Source organism: Grammomys surdaster, unplaced genomic scaffold (genome assembly GCF_004785775.1).
Source record: "Grammomys surdaster isolate TR1022 unplaced genomic scaffold, NIH_TR_1.0 65, whole genome shotgun sequence".
In the NCBI taxonomy this organism is placed as follows: domain Eukaryota; kingdom Metazoa; phylum Chordata; class Mammalia; order Rodentia; family Muridae; genus Grammomys; species Grammomys surdaster.
The window spans coordinates 12,880,703-12,900,925 of NW_021604567.1; the positions used below are offsets into that span (position 1 = coordinate 12,880,703).

The following is a 20,223-nucleotide window of genomic DNA, read 5'->3' on the forward strand; positions in this document are numbered from 1 at the left end:
CCCAGTATGTTCATTGCTTCTATTTTCCTGGGGGCGGGGGGAGAAACTCCCTTGAGCACTTTTGTCTTAGTGACTCTCTGAGAAATATTAAAAACACATTTTCAAACGTGTCAAGGCTTTGAAAGGTATAACCCTGATGTGAACTATGATGTTAAAGAGAATAAACTGAAGGTCAGCGAGGTAAAAGAATATGATAACTTCCCATTGAGACTCTGAATTCTAAAGTCTTTCAGAAAAATTATAATATTACAGAAAAATCCTCCTAGCACTAAAAAGCATAAAACGTTTAAAATAAAAAATAATAACAAGTATAAAGCATTTGAAAACAACTTCTTCAGGCTGCTTTGAAACCTAAGTGTCATTAGATCTTTCAAAACCCAGCTTTTGCCTTTTGAACTTGCTGGAGGTCCATTTCATGAAATTTGGATACAGATTCCCATGCATAGAAGACCTTGATATGTAGAGAAATGTTTCATCTTATTTCCAATTCATGTTTCTCATCTCCTGCTTTCTCTGATCCTCTTTATACACACTTTCGTTTCAGCAGGTGAATGCTTTCCGAAATGAACCGGGAGGAAGACTACTTTCCTTTCATTAATTTGGTTCTTCTCTGAGGTCGCAAGCCTGGTGATTACTGTGCACCGCAGGATCTGGGCTTGGGCGGAGCCGGGAGCCTGCTGGGGGTGTGGCTAGGGGCGTGGCCTGTTCGCGGGGCTGGCGAGCTGGGCTCTAGAGCTCCGCTGGCTGGCACAGCCTAGGTTCGTGGCTGCGAGCTGAGCCCTAGGCGGCTGCAGCGACAGCGGCCGGTGCTGGGTGCTCGCTGTTTCTTCGCTTCTCCCCTGCTTGTGTTCGGCTTGCGCAGCGCCAACCCGCCCCGGTCCAGGAGGGACCCCGGGGACGCTAAGCGGGAGAAGTCCAGCATCTCAGTCTCAAGGCTTCAGGGGAGGAAGCAGAGCTCTTGCAGGTGAAGCCGCGGTTCGTTCGCGGTCTTCCCGTGGCCGCCCGCGCATCGAACCCCCGCCAGACACGGCCACACATCTTCCTCCAGCGCCGCCGATGCTGGGTGCTCTGGAGAGTAGATACCACAGCGGCGAGGGCTCGACCCGAACACGGAGGATGGATGCCCGCACCTGGCGTCTGGGCTGGCGCTGTCTCCTTCTCCTGGCTCTCCTTGGATCTACCCGAAGCGAGGGCGTGGAGAGCTGCGAAGAAGTTCGGAAACTTTTCCAGTGGCGGCTTGGGGGAGCTGTCAAGGGGCTGCCGGAGGCGCCGCGGGCAGGTAAGAGCCGCTGGTTGGCCCCGTACTATGAGGGGCTGGCTCCAGCTGGAGACCTCTGAGCTTGCGACCACGCTCTCCAGGGCATCCAGAGATGGTCCTTGGTGAGACGACGACCTTTTGGGTTCTCCGGCCCCAGTAGATGAATTGATGTGGGGCCTGTGGGGATGCTTGGTCTGCTCACGGGAATAGGGCAGCTTCAAGGGGCTCCCTAACTGTATCTGGGGTTCCTCGGAGCTCTGGGGCATTTGCTTCCTGCCGGTGCTCCCTTATTCTCCAGTGATGTGTTCCAAGGACTAGTAAAAAGGGGAGGGGGTGCATAGCAACTCCAGGATCTGTTCCTACAGGGAGTATCACCAGGGGTCCTGGTTTCACAGTTTGCTCACAACCTCAGAGGAATTGTGTTGGCGGGCGCAAATTTGATGGTAAAATAACAATCCTTTTTATATTCTTTTGCTGGACAAGGTGCGGATGTTATCCGTAATGAACACTCGACCCAATGCACTCAGAGATGATCTTTAGTTACCCCTCTGCACCCTGGCACCAAGCCTTCCTACAGAAATCCGAGCCACTTAGTTTGTGTCCCAGACCCACAAAGTAGTTTCAAGCCTGAAAAGCGATAGGACAACAGGCGATCAAGCCCCGCGTTTTGCAGTCACCGAGCAAAGATGAGGTATATCACAGACTCACCGGGAATGAGGCAGTTAATGTGGCAGTTAGAGACCATGCATCCTATATGCATGCCCCATTTGCCTGCATTCATCTCCTGTGCCTTATCCTACACTCAGTTTCTTAGCTGCTGTGGGAGAACAAGTACACATTCTATCTGGAAGAGAAGGTGTGTGTCAGGGAGCGAATATAGTGTCTTGAGCTAAGTTAGATCATAGTGAAGTACTGCTAGCTGTCGAAGTCAAGAGAGAGGGATGGATCTGAGGAGGTTGTCTGATGAACAAAGAATTTGCAAAGGATGCCTGAGTACCAAATACATCCCTTTTACAATGAGAGGAGGCTTGCCGTTAGCACTCCCCAGTGGTAGCACATTTGCTTGATCGCTTTTCTGCTAGTTAACTCACTCAATACTTATCATCCCTTCCTTGGTGTCTGTGCACATAAAGCCCACTAGCCAGCGCTCCCATAACCACTTTTAAATACACCACTATTTATTAGAATACCTATTCAATACACTAGACACTCTTTCCATACTTGACACACATCGTTGATACTTAGGGCAGTTCTTGTCTCTTCAAACCCAAAACAAAACCCAGACACACCCAACCACCCACCCACATACACACCCACACACACACAAACCCAAAACCTTTTAAATATGTACTGATTTCAATGTATTCTTTCATTAAGAAATACATCTCACTTAACTGCTTATGGGACTAATTGGTTTGTGTGCAGTGGGTGTCGAGCTGTCTAAGCCTCAGACGGTGTCTCCTGGAAGCCACCGCTCTGGCTGTAGTTGACAGTTCCTCAGGCTTTGATCCTGATGCCTTCTCATGACTCTGTGTTTGTGCACCTGGTGAAAACAGCACAGTCCAGAAAGGTGTTGAGTTTCATTTCTAGAACCTTGCGTATTTCATCGCCTTTGAAGAAGAATGTTCTAGAACATTGATCACTGCTATAACCTTTTACTATATAGAGCTACTGAAGCTCTACCCTCCAGGAAAGCAAATAGTTGCCACTGTTTGCATTTAGTACAGATAGCACAACCTAAGTGCCAGGAGGGCACGTACCTTTTAAAAAGAGTCATCCTGGGCTGTTGTCCTGTCGAAAGCACTTTTTCTTATCTGTGTCTTACGGCAATGAAAACTAAGAGTAGCCCCCACTAAAGCAGCCAGGCACTTTTACAGACATCAGTGGTCTGAAAGAAGTTCTCCTGAAATAAGTGCTAATTCATGTGACAGTATTATGCTGATTTTGACTAACCCAATAGAATCACTCATGTACAAATTTGATATAATACCGACATTTCATTGTGTCATTCATTGATTTGAATAATTCAGCAAAACCTTAAAATGTCTTGACATTGATTCATTCTGTTTCCCTGTTTAAAAAAAAATCCCATTCTCCATTTTCCATCTGAATCTCATAAGTCATATACAATTTATGCTTAATAAATAATTTCTTTATCCTTATATTTACATAATAGTTAACATGATAATATCCTACCTAGTGTTCTAAAAATCACAACAGTCTCTGGACAGTATATACTTAATATATAAGTAGTCTCTTTCACATGAAAATACAAATAGTGCATTTTAAAAATTCATGCACTTATTTAATACAAAGCCTTATTGAGTAAAATGAATACATTTAATTTAGTATTTGATTTTCTTAGTTTAGTTTTTTTTTAAATTTCTTGCCCACAGTCAATAATTCCTGAGGTATCTAGCTCAAATGATGGCTTTTTTTTTAATTATAAAGAAGATAGAATAACTTTCTGCAATTCTTTCCTATACTGGTGATTGTTGTATCTTCCGGAAGCTAGTATCTGAGTCTGAAATTATTAAAATGGTGTGGTCAGCCTTTTAAGCGCCCCCCCCAGATTCCCTCTACCTTTGTTCTCTGCACTGCTCCAGTTCCTCTAAGCCCATTGAGCTCCTAAGAATGTTTGGATGAGAAATGTAAAAGGGAGAGGAGGCGCAAATGTGATTAGAATTACAGATGCCTGTGTTCCGGTTTCATTCCCTAAGTAGTAGTCAAGGTGCCCTTTGCTCTTGTTTAGTTTGTTCAGCAAAGGACTGTAAGTGGGGGCATCTCTAAAAGACTTTTTATTTTATTTTACTCATTGGGGGAAGATGATGATTTATTCTCATACACATTCCTTCTCTTAGAGGATGGTTAAGGGGTTTACTACCACTCAGTTAGTATGTAACTAAGTTTAATGGGTGCTTATCTATCCTACATATACACATTGTAGCAACGTTTGTAGAAGTTAAGTGTTAGCTTTTCATGCCTACAAAAATACCTAAGACAACGAAGTTGCAAAGACTAGAGATTTACTTGGGTTTCTGCCTAAAGGGGCTCCAATGCAGGCTTTGGTAGCCCAGTTGACTTGAGCCTCTTTGGAGACAATTTAGGTGGTGGTGAGCAGACACTGCAGACTACACACTTCACAAACCAAGGCTAAAAGACCAGAGTACAGCACTCCCCATCCCACTATGCAAAGGTGGCCTCAGGATGGTTGTAATTTGGATGGTTAAGAGACACATCTATACTCACTTCCTGTGAGACATGTTCTTTTTTGGAGCTAATTAAGAGTTTCTGGAATGTGGGTTTGTTGCCTCACTGTGTGTGTGTGTGTGTGTGTGTGTGTAATATAGATTATCTACATTTCTGACTAGATATCTGTGGCTTTACTCATTGATCTCTTGAGCTAACTCATAATAGTAGTTAGTGTGAATAGAAACTAACATTGGCAAGGGGCAGAGAGAGAGAATATGAATAGCTGACTCATTTTCATCTTTCAAATTTCTACTTAAATCAACATGTATTATACTCGATTGTAGCAGGTGTTATTGTAAGTTGCCTTTTCTTTTGTTACATGAAAAGAACATTCCTCTTTCAACTCTGTTGTTTTCACCATGAATATGCATAAGGGAAACAGAAAACATAACTGTTGGGGCCAGTTCCATAAGTCTGGCCAGTCTACACTGTCACACAAAGTCCATATTCAGAAGGATACTGTGCCTATTTTAATGTATGGTTGGCACTGTAATGGAATTTGAACACTGGTCTTACATTTGCTTCTGATTTGGGTCCTGGAAGTCATACAGGTGATTGTACCTGACTTATACCTTGTGTTTTGAATGCTGTCTGGTGCACAGACCAGGGCTTAGCACAAAATAAGCATTGCAACATTTTATCTAGTTAAGCTGTGTAGGGGGGAATATTTAGAAAATGGCGCTGGGTCTGGCTTGTTCCTGGACAGCCACCAGGTTCCTGCTGCTCCTCGGCTCTGACCAGGGCTCCAGCTAGCTAGATGCCCAGGCCCTGGCAACCACAAGATGCCAGCATAGGGAATGGCTCTGCCAATATACCAAGCTGCATCCACAAAGCTCGACTGAACCCCAGACAATATCTGCCATCCTCTCAGTACCAAGTAGAAATGAGACTCTTAAAGCTTAATGATTATCTAAAGGATTTATATATTTAGAAACACCCAAATTAACAAGATGCCCACACAGTTAGAGTTGTCACCCAATATCTAACCTTTTGATAGAAGTTTCTGCCCAGGACAGCTTTTGACCCAACTGTGGTTCTCCATGGCTGATAGCCTCCTTGTCTACTTCCCTTCCTCTTTTTCTCCCCTCCCCTTCCTCTCTTTCTCTCCCAGCTCCACCTCCTCTTTTACTGCTCAATCACCAAGCTCCACTGTGAATTCAATGTAGCAGAATAAGTAGCCTGCTACAAAACTGAAAAAAGCGTGTTGGTACATCTTTTAAATCTCCCTGATTCTGAAATGATAGAAGTAAGTCTTGAGTACTGAGTATCTACGACCCTGCTGTCTATGTGCTGTGAGTTTTACATTGAACAGGTGGCTCTGAGATGGGCACTCATCTCAGTCACAGGAGAGTAGGAGCTTTACAGTAAAGCCCAGTAGGGCATATCTGAAAGGTTTAGACACATTGTTGCTTTAAATATATCTCCAAGAAAGTGGTTTTAGCCATATCCAACTTGATACTTTGCATACTCCACAAACTTAACTAATGTCTGCAAGTTGCAGAGTTTTAGAAATCCCTAGGTCCCAGGATTAGAGAGATGGGTCAGTGGTTGAGAGTACTGGCTGCTCTTTCAGAGATCCTGAGTTCAATTCCCAGCACCCACATGGTAGTTGACAATTGTGTGTAACTGTAGTTCTATGGGATCTGATGCCTTCTTCTGGTTCACAAAGCAACCATATACATCAAATAAGTAAGTCTTTAAAAAACATTGAAAAACAACAACAACAAAGAAATCCCTAGCCCTAGTATATGTATGACACCTCTTTGGGAATTCAGAACTTTATATCTGGTTGTTGTCATCTAGATACAGGAGTGTTCCCTCTAATATTCTTATTTTTTAAAAGAGGCATTTATGTGTGTGCATATACATATGTATATGTGTGTGTATGTATGTACGAACACATGTATATATGTATATACATGCCCACATGTACACATATACACACCCATATATATAATAGGTATAGCATATAACATTATATACCCCATATATAATATTAAATTATATAATATATATGTTTTTGCATATATATATATATATATATATGTGTGTATGTGTGTATGCATGAGTATGTATACACATAGGCAGACATATTTGTGTGTGTGTATATATATATGTATGGGTGTGCATATATACATATATGTATATATATGTGTGTGTGTATGTGTGTATGTGTGTGCGTGTGCACACTTCTCTTTGCACCTGTACTTGAAGAGGCCAGAAGAGGGCACTGAATCCCCTGGAGATGAAGCATTATTTATAACACAGAGGTGAATGTTAAATGTACTTCTGTTCTTTAGCATACTGATGCCCTACAGGAGAAAATAATCTGCAATTGATTTTTGTCAGGTCAGCATTTATATTAAATTTTGGTGACTAAATTAATTTTTAATTAATATTTACATAACACACTATTCATTGTACTTAGTTGTAATTTCTATTGATTAATTCTCAAAAGATGAAGAATGTAGTCAGTAAAGCGGTAAAGTTGATGTTGTTGTTTAGATATGTTCTGTCCTGTGCTTGGCTGTGTTGTTGAATAAATTGTTTCCTCGGAGATAACATTTTCTTATGCGACTTTGCCACAGATTCTGTAAAGTGACCCAAGCCCATAAAATTTAAATTTAAAGAAATATTTACCTATTTTCTCTAACAGTTTTGAAATAGAGCACATAGACAGGCAGACGAGTGTTTGGAAGGGAGTGCTCTCTGATATTTCTGTTCTGCAGGGAAAGGAAAAATATTTAATGCTTAGGGTTCATTTGCACAGCCACCATCGCTAGGCCAGGGCATCTGCTTGCTGGCCTTTCTTGACTTGTTAAGAGAATGGAAAATGAATGGATCAAATAGAACTTCTCCCATGAAGAAATGACTCTGAAGGAACTGTGAGCTGAACACCCCTTTCTTCTTCCATCCTCGTTAGTTCCATGCTGAGAGAAACACTGCCGACAGCATTGCTTAGCTACAGAGTAACTCCTGCGTGGAGACGAACTGTGTTTGCAGAAGACTGCTGTGTCAATAATGTTGATTGTTAGGCTGACAGGATTTAGGGTCACCTAGCAGACACAGCTCTCAGTATGTCTAGACTGGGTTAACTGAGATGCGAAGACCTACCTCAGATGTTACTGGCATGGCTCCATGGGTTGACATCCTGGAAAGAATGAAAAGAAAGCAGGTGAGGTACCAGCATCCGTCTCTCTGCTTCTTTACTGCAGATTCACTGGGACTGAACAGCTGTGACAATGCCTTCCTAGCCATAATGAACTTCACTTCAAACTATTAGCCCAAAGAACTCATTTCTTCCTTAAATCTCACCTCTCAGGCATTTGATCACAAAGGGAAAAGTAGTCAATGCAGTCACCGATGTGGTGTTTAGGACAGCAGGTGGAAAAAGCAGAGTGACCTCAGACTTTGACGATAAAGTAAGTAATTGCTAGTAAATCACAAACCATTCTGTATTGTATCAGAGTATTTACCAGTCTGTAAAGTATTTCCAATACAGGCAACTTTAAAAATACAATCTTAGTCTTTTTTAAAAAAATCCATTTATTTTAAATTAGTAATATGAAATGGCTTATGTTTATTACTTACAACTTAATTTTTCACTATATATATATTGAAAATATAACTTGTATATACACTTAATGTATGCATGCTGTGAAGTGGCTAAATCTAGCTAAATAAGATACATGTAATCTCACGATGGATTGTTCTTGGTGGCAAAAACCTTTCAATCCAGTGTGATCCTTTCTGAGGATTGAATGTGATGCTACAATCCAGTGTGGTCCTTTCTGAGGATTCTATTTACTAGTTCCATGTACAACAGAGCTCTTAAACTTAATTCTTTATAACTATAGTTTTATATCCCTTGATCAGATCCTGGATTAACTGAGCCTGTGGTGTCCACCCCTTTACTCTCTGTTATTACAAAATCAAACTATTTGATTTTCCTCTCTTTGTCCCTTGCCTTTTTTTTTTAATTAAAAATGACATCCTCAACAATCCTCTGTATGGCTGCAAATGACAATATCTTATTCTTTAAAGACGGGCCCTATCCCATTGCATGTCCACACCAGTTTTTTTTCCATTAATCTATTGACTTATAGACATACAGACGCATAACTTCTTTATGATCTCTTTTCACTGAAAATTTGGGAAATTATTTCTGCCTATATGAAGTAATGTCATGATTTGTTTTGGACATAAGAAGTCTGAAGACATTTCTCTAAAGAGAAGAAGAATTTGTCTTTGTGCTAATGAAATGCACAGAAATATTTCGATATCAGTCTTCTCTTCACTTAAATATGTTTAAAAATAGTCACGATCTAAAAGTTAGTAAACTTCCCTTAGTACATGATTACATTTCTTAAAGATTTATTTATTTTACTTATATGAGTACACTATAGCTGTCTTCAGATACACCAGAAGAGCTCATCAGATCCTGTTACCGACGGTCGTGAGCCACCATATGGTTGATGGGAATTGAACTCAGGACCTCTGGAAGAGCAGTCAGTACTCTTAGTTGCTGAGCCATCTCACCAGCCCCTAAAAGATTTATTTATTTTATGTATATGAGTACATCGTAGCTATCTTCAGACACATCAGAAGAGGGCATCAGATCCCATTACAGTTATGAGCCACCATGTGGTTGCTGGGAATTGAACTCAGAACCTCTGGAAAAGCAGTTAGTGCTCTGAACCATCGAGCTATCCCTCCAGCTCTACATGAGTAAATATTTATTACTCATCAGAATAAGGAGTTTGAATTACTATTTCTTTTCCTTCAGTGTTGTAGTAAAATTTATCCAGTTTTCATAATTCTGGATAAGCAGTATAATTGCTCTCTGCAGCTGTGTTCTTAGAATTCCTATTCTCCTGCCTTTTCATTTTTCATAAATTAGGAAAGGATGAAATCTGAGAAGAGAGTTGACATGAAAACACAGCAAGACTGTGCCTGCATTGATCAAATGAAGTACAGGAAAAAAACTTACACTGGGATGTCCTGTTCATCTTATAGAGATTCTTTATGTGGAAGACTGTCAATATTAAATCACCAGTTCAGATTTATTTGCTTTTTGAGTAGCTCTGTTATTCAGTAAGGTTAGACCAAGTTACATTAGGCTCGTTTTCTTTTGATCATTGAGATGTCTGTGTTTAATGAGCTGAAACTGAAGCAGGTCAATAAAAGGGAGAGATTGATAGTCCGTTCTTCCCAGGGTTGAAACACATTTTACTCTGGATTTTAAAAAAACATGGAAAAACAAACAACAAAAGTTATTAAAAAAAAAACAACAACCAGATTTTGATCAACTTAAAAGGCAAAGGAAATAGAAGGAACCCCGTGAGTCTCCCATGGAGGTGAGATTGACAGCAGAGAGAACGATGAGCTTTTTTAGGTACTGTATATCGGGTGTACCTGCATGGGTCTATGCCTGAGCAGCTGAGAGCTTTAGTTTGAAAAGACAAGGCTAAGTTTTCTTTTTCCTCTCTGGAAGTTCACTGGTGCAATAAAGCTTCAGGTCATTAAATATTTAACATTTAATTTGTGTATACAAATGTCTTGTAGTCATAATGAGAAAAAGTAAGTCTGACAAAGCACTAAAATGTTGTTTTGTGATAAATAAATGGAAAAACCAGAAATATTATTACAATTTGTCTCATGTTACAGTACAGAGAAATGAATTTATAGTTTTGAAATGGCTTAGTTTCACCATTCCATTTAGTAGATGTGTGACATTTAGCAAATGACTCAATTTCTCTGAGATGTTTTGCTTTCTTTTACATATACATACACACATGCATACACACATACATACACACACATGCGTACATACACTAGTATATACAGGTTTCTTTTCTTCTTTGGTGACTTTGAGAAGTGTGTTGATGAGGGTGGGGACAAGTCCACTGTGGTTGGTGTCATCCCTGTGCTGTTTGTCCTGGGTTGTATAAGAAAGCAAGCCAGTAAGCAGCACCCCTCCATGGCCTCTACATCAGCTCCTGCCTCCAGGTTCCTGCCATGCTTGGGTTTCTGTTCCAACTTCCAATATCTAGCAGCGAGGTAGAAGTGTAAGTTGCATAAACGCTTTCCTCCACAGGTTGCATTGGTTATGGTGTTTCATCACAGCAATAAAAACCCTGACTAAGACATTCAGTATTAGTTACTTGTTGTTGGGACAAAATCAACTTAAGGAAGGATGAATCTACTTTGTCTTACAGTTTGAAGTATTGTCTGTCACAGACAGGAGATCATGGAAGCAGGAATCTGAGGCAGCTGGTCTCCTTGGATCTGCAGTCAGGATCCACAGAGAAATGAATGTTGGATTTCCTCTCAATTTCTCCTTTCTATTGACTTCAGGGCCCAACTCATGGGACCAATCCCTCTACATGGATTAAAGTTTATTTCTTCTCCTGCAGATTAGCCTTCTATACCTGTCAGAAATACAGCTCTGCAGCCTCTAACAAAAGAAGGAACTAAAGTTGTCGTTATTTGGTTTCCAAATTAAACATTTTCAGGAATCTGATTCTTTTTATAAAAGTTTCTGTCATTATCATCAACTCAAGTATAGGTTGAATATGGGAAGTAGGTAGTCCCAGGAAATATGGCAAGGTATTGGTACCAATCCAGAGGTGTTTGCTAGATAGCTGAAAACATCCCCCAGCATCCTCCAGTGTTTATGTAAAAGCTGAAGTTCCCACAATTGTTTTGGAGCTGTCCAGTTTGTCTTCCATAGTTCTTGTTGCTTCCTTTCGCACGTGCTTGTTGTAGGGATAAACCACCATGGGCCCTGCACATCATTTTTTCTTTGAATTTTATTTTTTTTACATCCTGATTAAAGTTTCCCCTCCCTCGTCTCTTTCCAGTCCCTTCCCTTGTCTCCCATCTCCATCCACTCCTCCATTTCTCTTCAGAAAACAATTGGCATTAATGGGTATAAACCAGCCTCGGCATATCAAATTGCAGGAAGACTAGGAGTGCTGTTAAGGCTGGACAAGGTGACCCAGTAGTGGGAAAGGGGAACAAAGGCAGGCAACAGAGACAGCTCCTGCTCCCACTGTTAAGGGTCTCACAAGAAGAACAAACTACACAATTGCAACATATGTGCAGAGGGCCCAGGTTAGTCTCATGCAGACTTCATGGTTGTTGGTTCAGTCTCTGTGAGCATGTATAAGTTCAGGTTGGTTGATTCTGTGGGTTTTCTTGTACTGTTCTTGACCCCTCTGGTTCCTACAATCCTTTCTTCCCTTTCTTTCAAGGAATTTATTATACTCCACCTAATGTTTGGCTGTGGGTCTCTGCATCTGTTTCCGTCAGTTTCTGGGTAAAGCCTTTCTGATCACAATTGGGCTAGGCACTAACCTATCTAGACTATCATTAGGAATCATTTCATTCCATTTTATTTTTTCCACGTTCTGTTTGTTTCTATCCTAGGTCTCTTGATTATCCAATCTCTGGTTCCTGATCCTCTTGGCAGTGTTGGGGGTGGGCTCCCGCACATGGCAACGATCTCAAGCTGAACCCAACATTGTCTGGCCACTCCCTCAATTTCTGTTCCATCTTTACACTTGTACATCTTGTAGGCAGGACAAGTTTTAGGTCAAGGTTTTGTGGCTGGGTTGGCATCCAATCTCTCTATTGGAAGTGTTTCCTAGTTACAGGAGATGGCCAGTTCAGGCTCCACGTCCCACACTGCTAAGAGTCTTAGCTACCCTTGTAGACTCCTGGGATTTTCCATTGCTCAAGGAAAGAAAGAAGGCAAATTATCGATATTTGCAGATGGTATAATAGCATACTTAAGTGACCCCAGGGAACTCTTACAGCTGATAAACACCTTTAGCAGAGATGCTCCCTCCCCAGTTTTCTAGTACTCTCTCCTTACATCCTTCCAGCAACTTATCCCTCCTGTTTTCATCCTTATCCCTCATCCCTGCCCAGTCTCCTCTTCCCGTCCATTTGCAGTGTCTATTCTGTCTCCCTTTCTTTGTGAGATTAATGTTTCTCTCCCTCCTTGAGCCTTCCTTGTTAATTAGCTTGGGTCTGTGGATGGTAGCATGGTCATCCCTTACTTTACAGATAATATTCTCTTATAAAAGAATACATTCCACGTTTTTCTTTATGGGTCTGGGTTAACTCACTCAGGGTTATCTTTTCTAGTTCCATCTATTTCCTGGCAAATTTTATGATGTCATTGTTTTTAACAGCCAAGTAATGCTCCATTGTGTAAATGTACCACAGTTTCTTTATCCATTCTTCAGTTATGGGACATCCAGGTTGTTTCCAGTTTCTGACTATTATAAAAAAGCTGCTATGAACATAGCGGAGGAAGAGTCCTTGTGTTGTGGTAGAGCATACTTTAGGTATATGCCCAGGAATGGTATAGCTGGGTCTTGGGGTAGAAGTATTCCCAATTTTCTGAGAAACTGACAAATTCATTTCCAGAGTCATTATACAAATTTGCAATCCTACTAGCAATGCAGGAGTGTTTTCCTTGGTCCACACCCTAGCTAGCATGAGCTGTCATTTGTATTAATCTTAGCCATTCTGATATTTGTATGATGTAATCTCAGAGTTGTTTTGATTTTCATTTCACTGATGGCTAAGAATGTTGAACATTTTTTTTATGTTTTTTATGCTTAGTTCTTTAAAAAAATATTTATTTACTTACATCTGAAATGCTACTCCCTCCCAGTACCCCTTCACAGAGTCCTTCCTCCTTCTCCTTTGCCTCTGAAAGGGTGGGGCTCCCTGGTTATCCCCCACCTTGTTCCTCAAATCTCTGCAGAATTAAGTGCATCCTCTATTAATGAAGGAGGATAAGGCAGTCTTCTGCTATGTATGTGCTAGGTGCCATGGATCAGCCCATGTATGCTCTTTGATTGGTGGCTTAGTCCCTGGGAGCTATGAGGGGTCCGGGTTAGTTGATACTGTTGTTCTTCCTATGGTTTTGCAATCCCCCTCTGATCCTTGAAACATATGTCTAGGCCCTTCTGGGTTCTAGAGTCTCTGTTGAGAAGTTGGGTGTAGTGCTGATAGATTTGCCTTTATATGTCACTTAGTATTATCCCCTTGCAGCTTTTAATATTCTTTCTTGTTCTGTACATTGTGTTTTGACTATTATGTGGTAGTGGGACTTTCTTTGCAGGTTCAATCTATTTGGTGTTCTGTAAGCTTCTTGTATGTTTATGGGCATCTCTGTCTTTAGGTTAGGGATAGTTTCTCCTATGATTTTGTTCAAAATATTTTCTAGGCCTTTGAGCTGGAAATTTTCTATCTTATTATTCATAGATTTGATCTTTTCACACTGTCCCAGATTTTCTGAATTTTTTTTTGTGTCAGGAAGTCTTTATTTAACTTTATTTAACTTTATTTTTGACCAACAAATCTATTTCTTCTATCCTATCTTCAACCCCTTGAGATTCTGTCTTTCATTTCTTGTATTCTGTTGGTGATGCTTGCATCTGTTGTTCCTGTTACTTTGCCTAGACTTTTCAGTTCAAGAATTCCAACAGTTTATGTTTTCATTATTACTTATATTTTGATTTTCATAGTTTGAAATAGTTTCCTTCACTGTTGGTTCATTTTGTCTTGGCTTTCTTGGTACTCTTTAAGGGATTTATTGATTTCCTCCATTTTTAAAGATTGTCTTTTTCTCAATTTCTTTAAGAGATTTTCATTTCCTCCTTAAAGATCTCTGTCATTTTTATACAGTTAGTTTTGAGGTTGTTTTCTTGTTCTTCAGCTGCATTAGAATATTCAGGTCTTGATGCTATAGTCTCTGGGCTCTGGTGGTGCCATATTGCCCTGGCTGTTGTTGATTGTGTCTGCACACTGGTGTTTAGGGAGTTTAGAAGTTTTGGATGATTATACATCCAGGTGCTGATTTTATGCTTGTTAGATGGTGTTTTCTTCCTTAGTTTCTGTTTCTTCTTTTGTCTTCTGGGATTTGTGACCTCGATTTCTTTCAGTTTGCTTGACCTCTGACTCACGAGGAAGTCTCTTACCCAGGTTGAGTGCTTGACTTGTCTACATGACACAGGGTAGAGGCATTGGAGAGGAAGGAGTCTCAACTGAGAAAATGCCTTCATTAGATTCAGCTTAGACAACCTTGCAAGGCATTTTTATTAATTAATAATCAATGGAAGAGGACCATCCCTGAGCTGGTGGTGCTAGGTGCTGTAAGAAAGCAGGTTCAACAAGTCAAAGGGATAGAGCTAGTAAACAGAACACCTTTATGGCTCTATGTCAGCTCCTACCTCCAGATTCCTGCTCCTTTGAGTTCCTGTCCCTGATTTCCTTCAGTGATAGAATATAATACAGAAGTATAATCCCCCCCCAAAAAACCCTAAAAAACCCCCAAAAACCCTACTATCCCCCCAGCTTGTTTTTGGTTAGGGTGTTTTACCACAGCTAAAGCAATTCTAACTGGGACAGGTGTGGGGTGTTGATGTGACCGACCTGACTATGTTATCTTGGGGGATTGTGGATGTTGAAACTTTAGGCTAGAAAAGCGATTGAGTGTTTAGAGGTCAGTGAGCTGTTCTGTAGGAGCTTGGAAGATAAAGAGTATTAAAGGTAGTGCAGGCATGGAGGACTGACTTATGAAGCTTCAGAGGGACATTTAAAGACTAATAGCCATTTGCTATTAGAAAGAAGAGTCAGTGGTTGTGGTCAGTTGGGGTGGAAGAGTCGCCTGTGGCTAACAAGAGATCACAACACTGACATGAGAAATTGACATTACTGTGACAATCTATCCCTGTCAGTTGGGTGTTTTCAGAAGAGATCAACATGTTAAGGCAAACCATTCCAGGAAATCCTTTTCTTGTCTAGGTTGTCTAATTTAGCATTAATAGGAGTGGAGGTACTCAGTCTTACTACAACCTGATATGCCACGGCTGCTTGCTATCCATGGGAGGCCTGCTTTTTTTTTTCTTCTGAAGAGAAACAGAGGAGGAATGGATGTGGGCAGACAGGATGAAGAGGGGAGGTTGTAGAGAAGTACTATGGGGAGCAGAGGGAGGGGAAATTATGGTTAGGATCTGAAAAATAAATCGATTAAAAAGCAAAAAGGAAAAAGCATGTTCTAAGACATTTTCCTCAGAATCAGCACATAGTAACTTGTGTTCCACAGGCTGCCAAGGGTGTATTTCATACTGGCAGCACAATTTGATAGTGTACGAGTCATTCAGGGGGTACTGGTTTTGAAGGCATGCAGGGGTCATGGAGACCAGCTGAGGCTTGGCACTGAGAGAGGCTAAGAAAGGCCATTGGGGAAGGTGCAGCTTCAGTAGCAATTGAAGGTCCAGTATTAAATGAGTTATGCAAAGAAGTGAAGGCTGGGTACCATGAAGAGAGCACAGGAAAGGGTCCTGATGGAAGTGCAGCTCAGTTGCAGCAGAGACCGAAGCGTTGTGAAAATGTCAGCACCTTGACACACCTGCCAAGAACAGCAACAGATGTAGTCTGAAGCTGGGCTGAGCTTTGTGGACTACCTATGGGACTGGCAAGAAAAGAAGCCTGAGAAGTTACCCACGTCCTTTGGAGGAGCCCAAAAGACAGCCAAGACGGTGGACACTGAATTATTTACACAGTTGGAGTTTGGTTTTGCTTTGTTAAGATTGTGACTGTGTCCTGATTTTATTCCTCTTGAAGTAAAAAAAAAAAGTATTCAGCTTATTTTATAGGAGCCTACAATAGGGCGACTGGATTTTTTTTAAAAGAGATTCAAGTTTTAAAGTATTTGAACTTGTAAGACTGTGGGAATGTTAACCTTATGAAATGTTTTATACTGTAATGTTGATATTAATATGTGGTCTCCGGAATATATGAGAAAGGAAAGGTTGCAACTTAACAGTGATTTGCTACTGTGTCAAGCTGACAAGGAGTCAGATGTGCTGGCTAGTTTTATGTCACCTTGAGACAAGCTGGACTCATTGAAGTGAAGGAAGTGTCAATTGAGAAAATGCCTCCAGAAGACTGGGCTGCTGGCAAGCCAGTAGGACATTTTTATTAATTAGTGATTGATGTGGTAGGGCCATCCCCTAGATGGTCCAGTCCTGGGTACTGTAAAAAAGCAGAGCAAATCAGATGGAGCAAACTCTAAGCAGCTCTCATCCATGGGCTCTGCATCGGCTCCTGTCTTCAAGTTTCTGCTGTCTTTGTGTATCTGTCCTACCTCCTTTAAGTGATGGTCTACAGTGTGGAAGTGTAAGCAGAATAAACTCTACCCCAACTTGTTTGTAGTCACTGTTTTATGACAGTAATAGAAACTCTAACTTGGACACTTGGCTTTTCAGTCTCCTTCCAGAATCCAGTTGTGCAACTACCCCCCCACCAATATTCACAGTTCCAACAATATCCTCTGGCATGCATCCCTGCATAGACTCAGTAATTCATCTCCGGCACACCCTCATCTGTTTGCTATCCTTATGAAAGATGCTCTCCTTTCTCCTCACTCACTAACGCTGTCTTGCCAAGTTTTTTCTGGTGTACATCAGTTTTATGGATTGAGAGCAGTTTAAGCACAATGAAACCAATTTCTCATTTATTGAGTAACAATATTTTCTACCTTGTAAATATTTTAGTGTTTATTCAAAGAAGCTATTCAAGTGGCTTTGAATAAAAATCTCTCTGATCATTCCTCTTGATTTCTCCAAGAAGATACACTTTCTCTTCTCCATGTTCCTGAAAACTTGGTGCATCTTTTATGACATTTTATCACATTAAGTTTTTATAAATGTGTCTCTTCATCATCTGAGCCCTGGAGGGAAAATTATATTTTATCCTTCTTGTTAACCTTAATAACTACACAATGTCTTGTATGGAACAGGTGCTTAATCAATATTTGATGAATTCGTTTGACTTATTAATCAAAATGAAGAGCAGGAAATTGCTCTGTAATTGAGTACAGGTGAGAGGAAGACGTCGCAGCTCCTGAGAAGGAGTGATGGAGGATCACTTACGCTCTGGGACCACTGTTCCTCCCCAGGTAGAGGGGCACCAACTTGGCAGTCCTTACGATGTCATTCTGAGAATGCTGATTAAGTTGACTTTGAGAAGGATGAGCAGCAGAGTCCACGCGCTCTTCTCCCTCATGCTTTTCTCTCTCCAGCTTAGTGGAGCTGGACAAAGACTGAACACTCAGCATGCTTCTTATATAGAGAGCTGCTAAGTGAGAAACTTATTTGTTATTGAGGAAGCAAGTTTATTTGCACTGGGAAAAAGCTTTCTGACTAATCTCACCGTTTGTCATATATGTATCTTTGTTTACTATCTGATACACATATCCATCTGTTTGTCCTACTGTCTATCTATCCTCTATCATCTGTCTTCCTATCTACCTATAACCATTGTCCATCCATCCATCCATCCATCCATCCATCCATCCATCCATCCATGCATCCATCATCTATCTATCTATCTATCTATCTATCTATCTATCTATCTATCTATATCTCACTAATTAGAGATATTCAGCCACATGGTGACTCACAAGTATCTGTAACGGGGTTTGATGCCCTATTCTGCTGTGTCTGAAGAGAGTTACAGTGTACTCACATAAATAAGTAAATAAGTAAATAAATAAATAAATAATAAATAAATTTTTAAAAAGGTGAATGGATCAGATCGAGGTATTTAAAATACAGATTGTTGGGATTTCTCAGGGAGAAGAAAGTTTCACATATGGTTGTCAAGATTAAGTACACCTTAAGGGCTAGCTAGAAGTCCTCCGTGGGAAAGAAGGTATAACAGCATTCTAGATCCTAATTTTGAGGCTCCTGCACAAGTGTGTCCTGCACACATGCTTCCAGGTAGAGGATGGGAGGGTGAGCGAACACAGACAAAGATTGGCATGTCCACGGATGTGAAAAGATGGAAGGACTTTGAGACTTGCCAAGTGTGTACTTCCTAAAGAGGTTAAGGTAATTGGATATGGCTAGATATTTCTTGGGCTAGCAAATATGAATCAGTTACTAGGTGTAGGCCTTTCCAAACCATGGTACAGCTAATGTTTAATGTTTGGATTAACACACAAGTGAAATGGAGATGTGGAATTTAGATAACTCTTTCACAAAGTTTAGTTCTTTAGAAACAACTCTATAGTGTGGTTTGCAATTCTCACAGCTGTTACACTTGCATAGGGGACAGTCGTTGACCGTGTGGGTGAAGACCATGATCTGGTGAGAACAGTCTAAGAATCGGATGGGGCAGGCAATAATCAGGCAATGATTCCCACCTGTCCTCGAGAGCTCTTCCAGCACAGCAACACCATCAGATTTGCTTTTTAAGTGGTTTCTCTTGGCTGTAGGGTGTCCATTGACTTCCTTTCTAGGTGTGAGAGTAGAGTGGTGTTAATACAGTTCAAAAGACATCCATTTAAAACAGGTTTAAGAGGCTCCAAATGACTGTGTGGTTCCTTACTGTAGGTACTGGTCTCTCCATCCAATTTTTAGGCTGTTCAGCTATCTCAACTTACAGGAAACAAGAGCAACAGGCTTTGCTTGAATTTACAACTGGATGATACCTTGGTTATAATGCCTGTTGTACTTGCTTGTGTATGTGACATGTACTTCTCTCTACCTAATCAATGTAGGCTTACACTATAGGCCCTTCCACCTACTGTGCATGATTTACTAAGTTTTAAAAACTCTTATAGAATAAGCCAGAAAGAATAAAGTAATTTAGTCCCAAATGTTAATGTAGTGTAGAACATTGATTTTAGGCATTTATTTGTACTTTTAGATATTCTCATATTTTTAAAATCAATACACAGAAGTTTGTCTCGTCTGAAAATAATAGTAGTAAGCAAGGAATAAAACAATGATGTGAAATACAGGAGCTGGGAAAATAATTTGCAGTTAGCTCCAGGATGAGGGTGTGTACGCTGCTGTGACCCGGGCTGAAGACTTCAGTTCTAAGTTTCTTACTGGCCACTACAAAGAAGAATATAGTCAGAAAAATTGCTTAATGTTATTGTGGGCAAGGCCTAGGATGGGGCTGAGGGTGGACAAAAGAAAGCAGTGGGGTAGAGGGGAGGCGAGAAGGGAGAGAAGAGAGGTAATTATGTCGTGGGATGGACAATAAGCTTGTAGTGTCTTTAAGGAGAGAAAAAGTTGGCTGTTGATTTCTTGGGTAGAAGGAGGCTGCTCACAATAAGTCCCTAAAGCTGAAGTTGAGCCATTTTGTTATAAAGGAAGAAATGATGCATTAAACCGTTTAAATATCGCAGTAGATACTCATGATGGCCTCCATAGGCTTTTATCAGGATATACCCAGTCTGTGACTGTTTATAGCAAATAAAGCTTGGATTTCAGGGCTTCTGAGCCATAAACCCGGGGAAAATGTTACTATGAGTCTTATGGTCATCAAAACATAAAATGAGTGAATGCATGGTCAAATGCTTTTCCTTCTTTGATGAGCCTCTGAATGACTTTCATGCTTACAGTTCTGGGTTTATCCTCAGTGTGGAGGGTTCATGCTATGGTGATGATAGCATCAGGCTTCTTGCTTCACTTGTGTCTCCTAATCCATGGACTTTCTAAGTTATTAATGGGATATGACTCTGAGTATCCTGCATCTGAGTCAGATATGACCCTAACACTCATTTAGTTACCTTCTTGTCCTCCCGGGGTATATACGTGTGGGCTTCTTCTTCTTCTTCTTCTTCTTCTTCTTCTTCTTCTTCTTCTTCTTCTTCTTCTTCTTCTTCTTCTTCT

At 40.7% G+C, this 20,223-nt stretch overlaps 1 protein-coding gene across 1 annotated transcript in view; it reads left to right on the plus strand.

The window, feature by feature from the left end:
* Positions 1-704: 704 nt before the first annotated feature.
* The window catches only part of Gpc5 (glypican 5), a 1,275,516-nt gene continuing 1,255,997 nt past the window's right edge, over positions 705-20,223 (plus strand). The window contains exon 1 of the mRNA XM_028771916.1: positions 705-1,279. Coding sequence (XP_028627749.1) covers positions 1,057-1,279 — 223 coding nt within the window. The 5' untranslated portion in view covers positions 705-1,056. The remainder of the gene's footprint in view (positions 1,280-20,223) is intronic.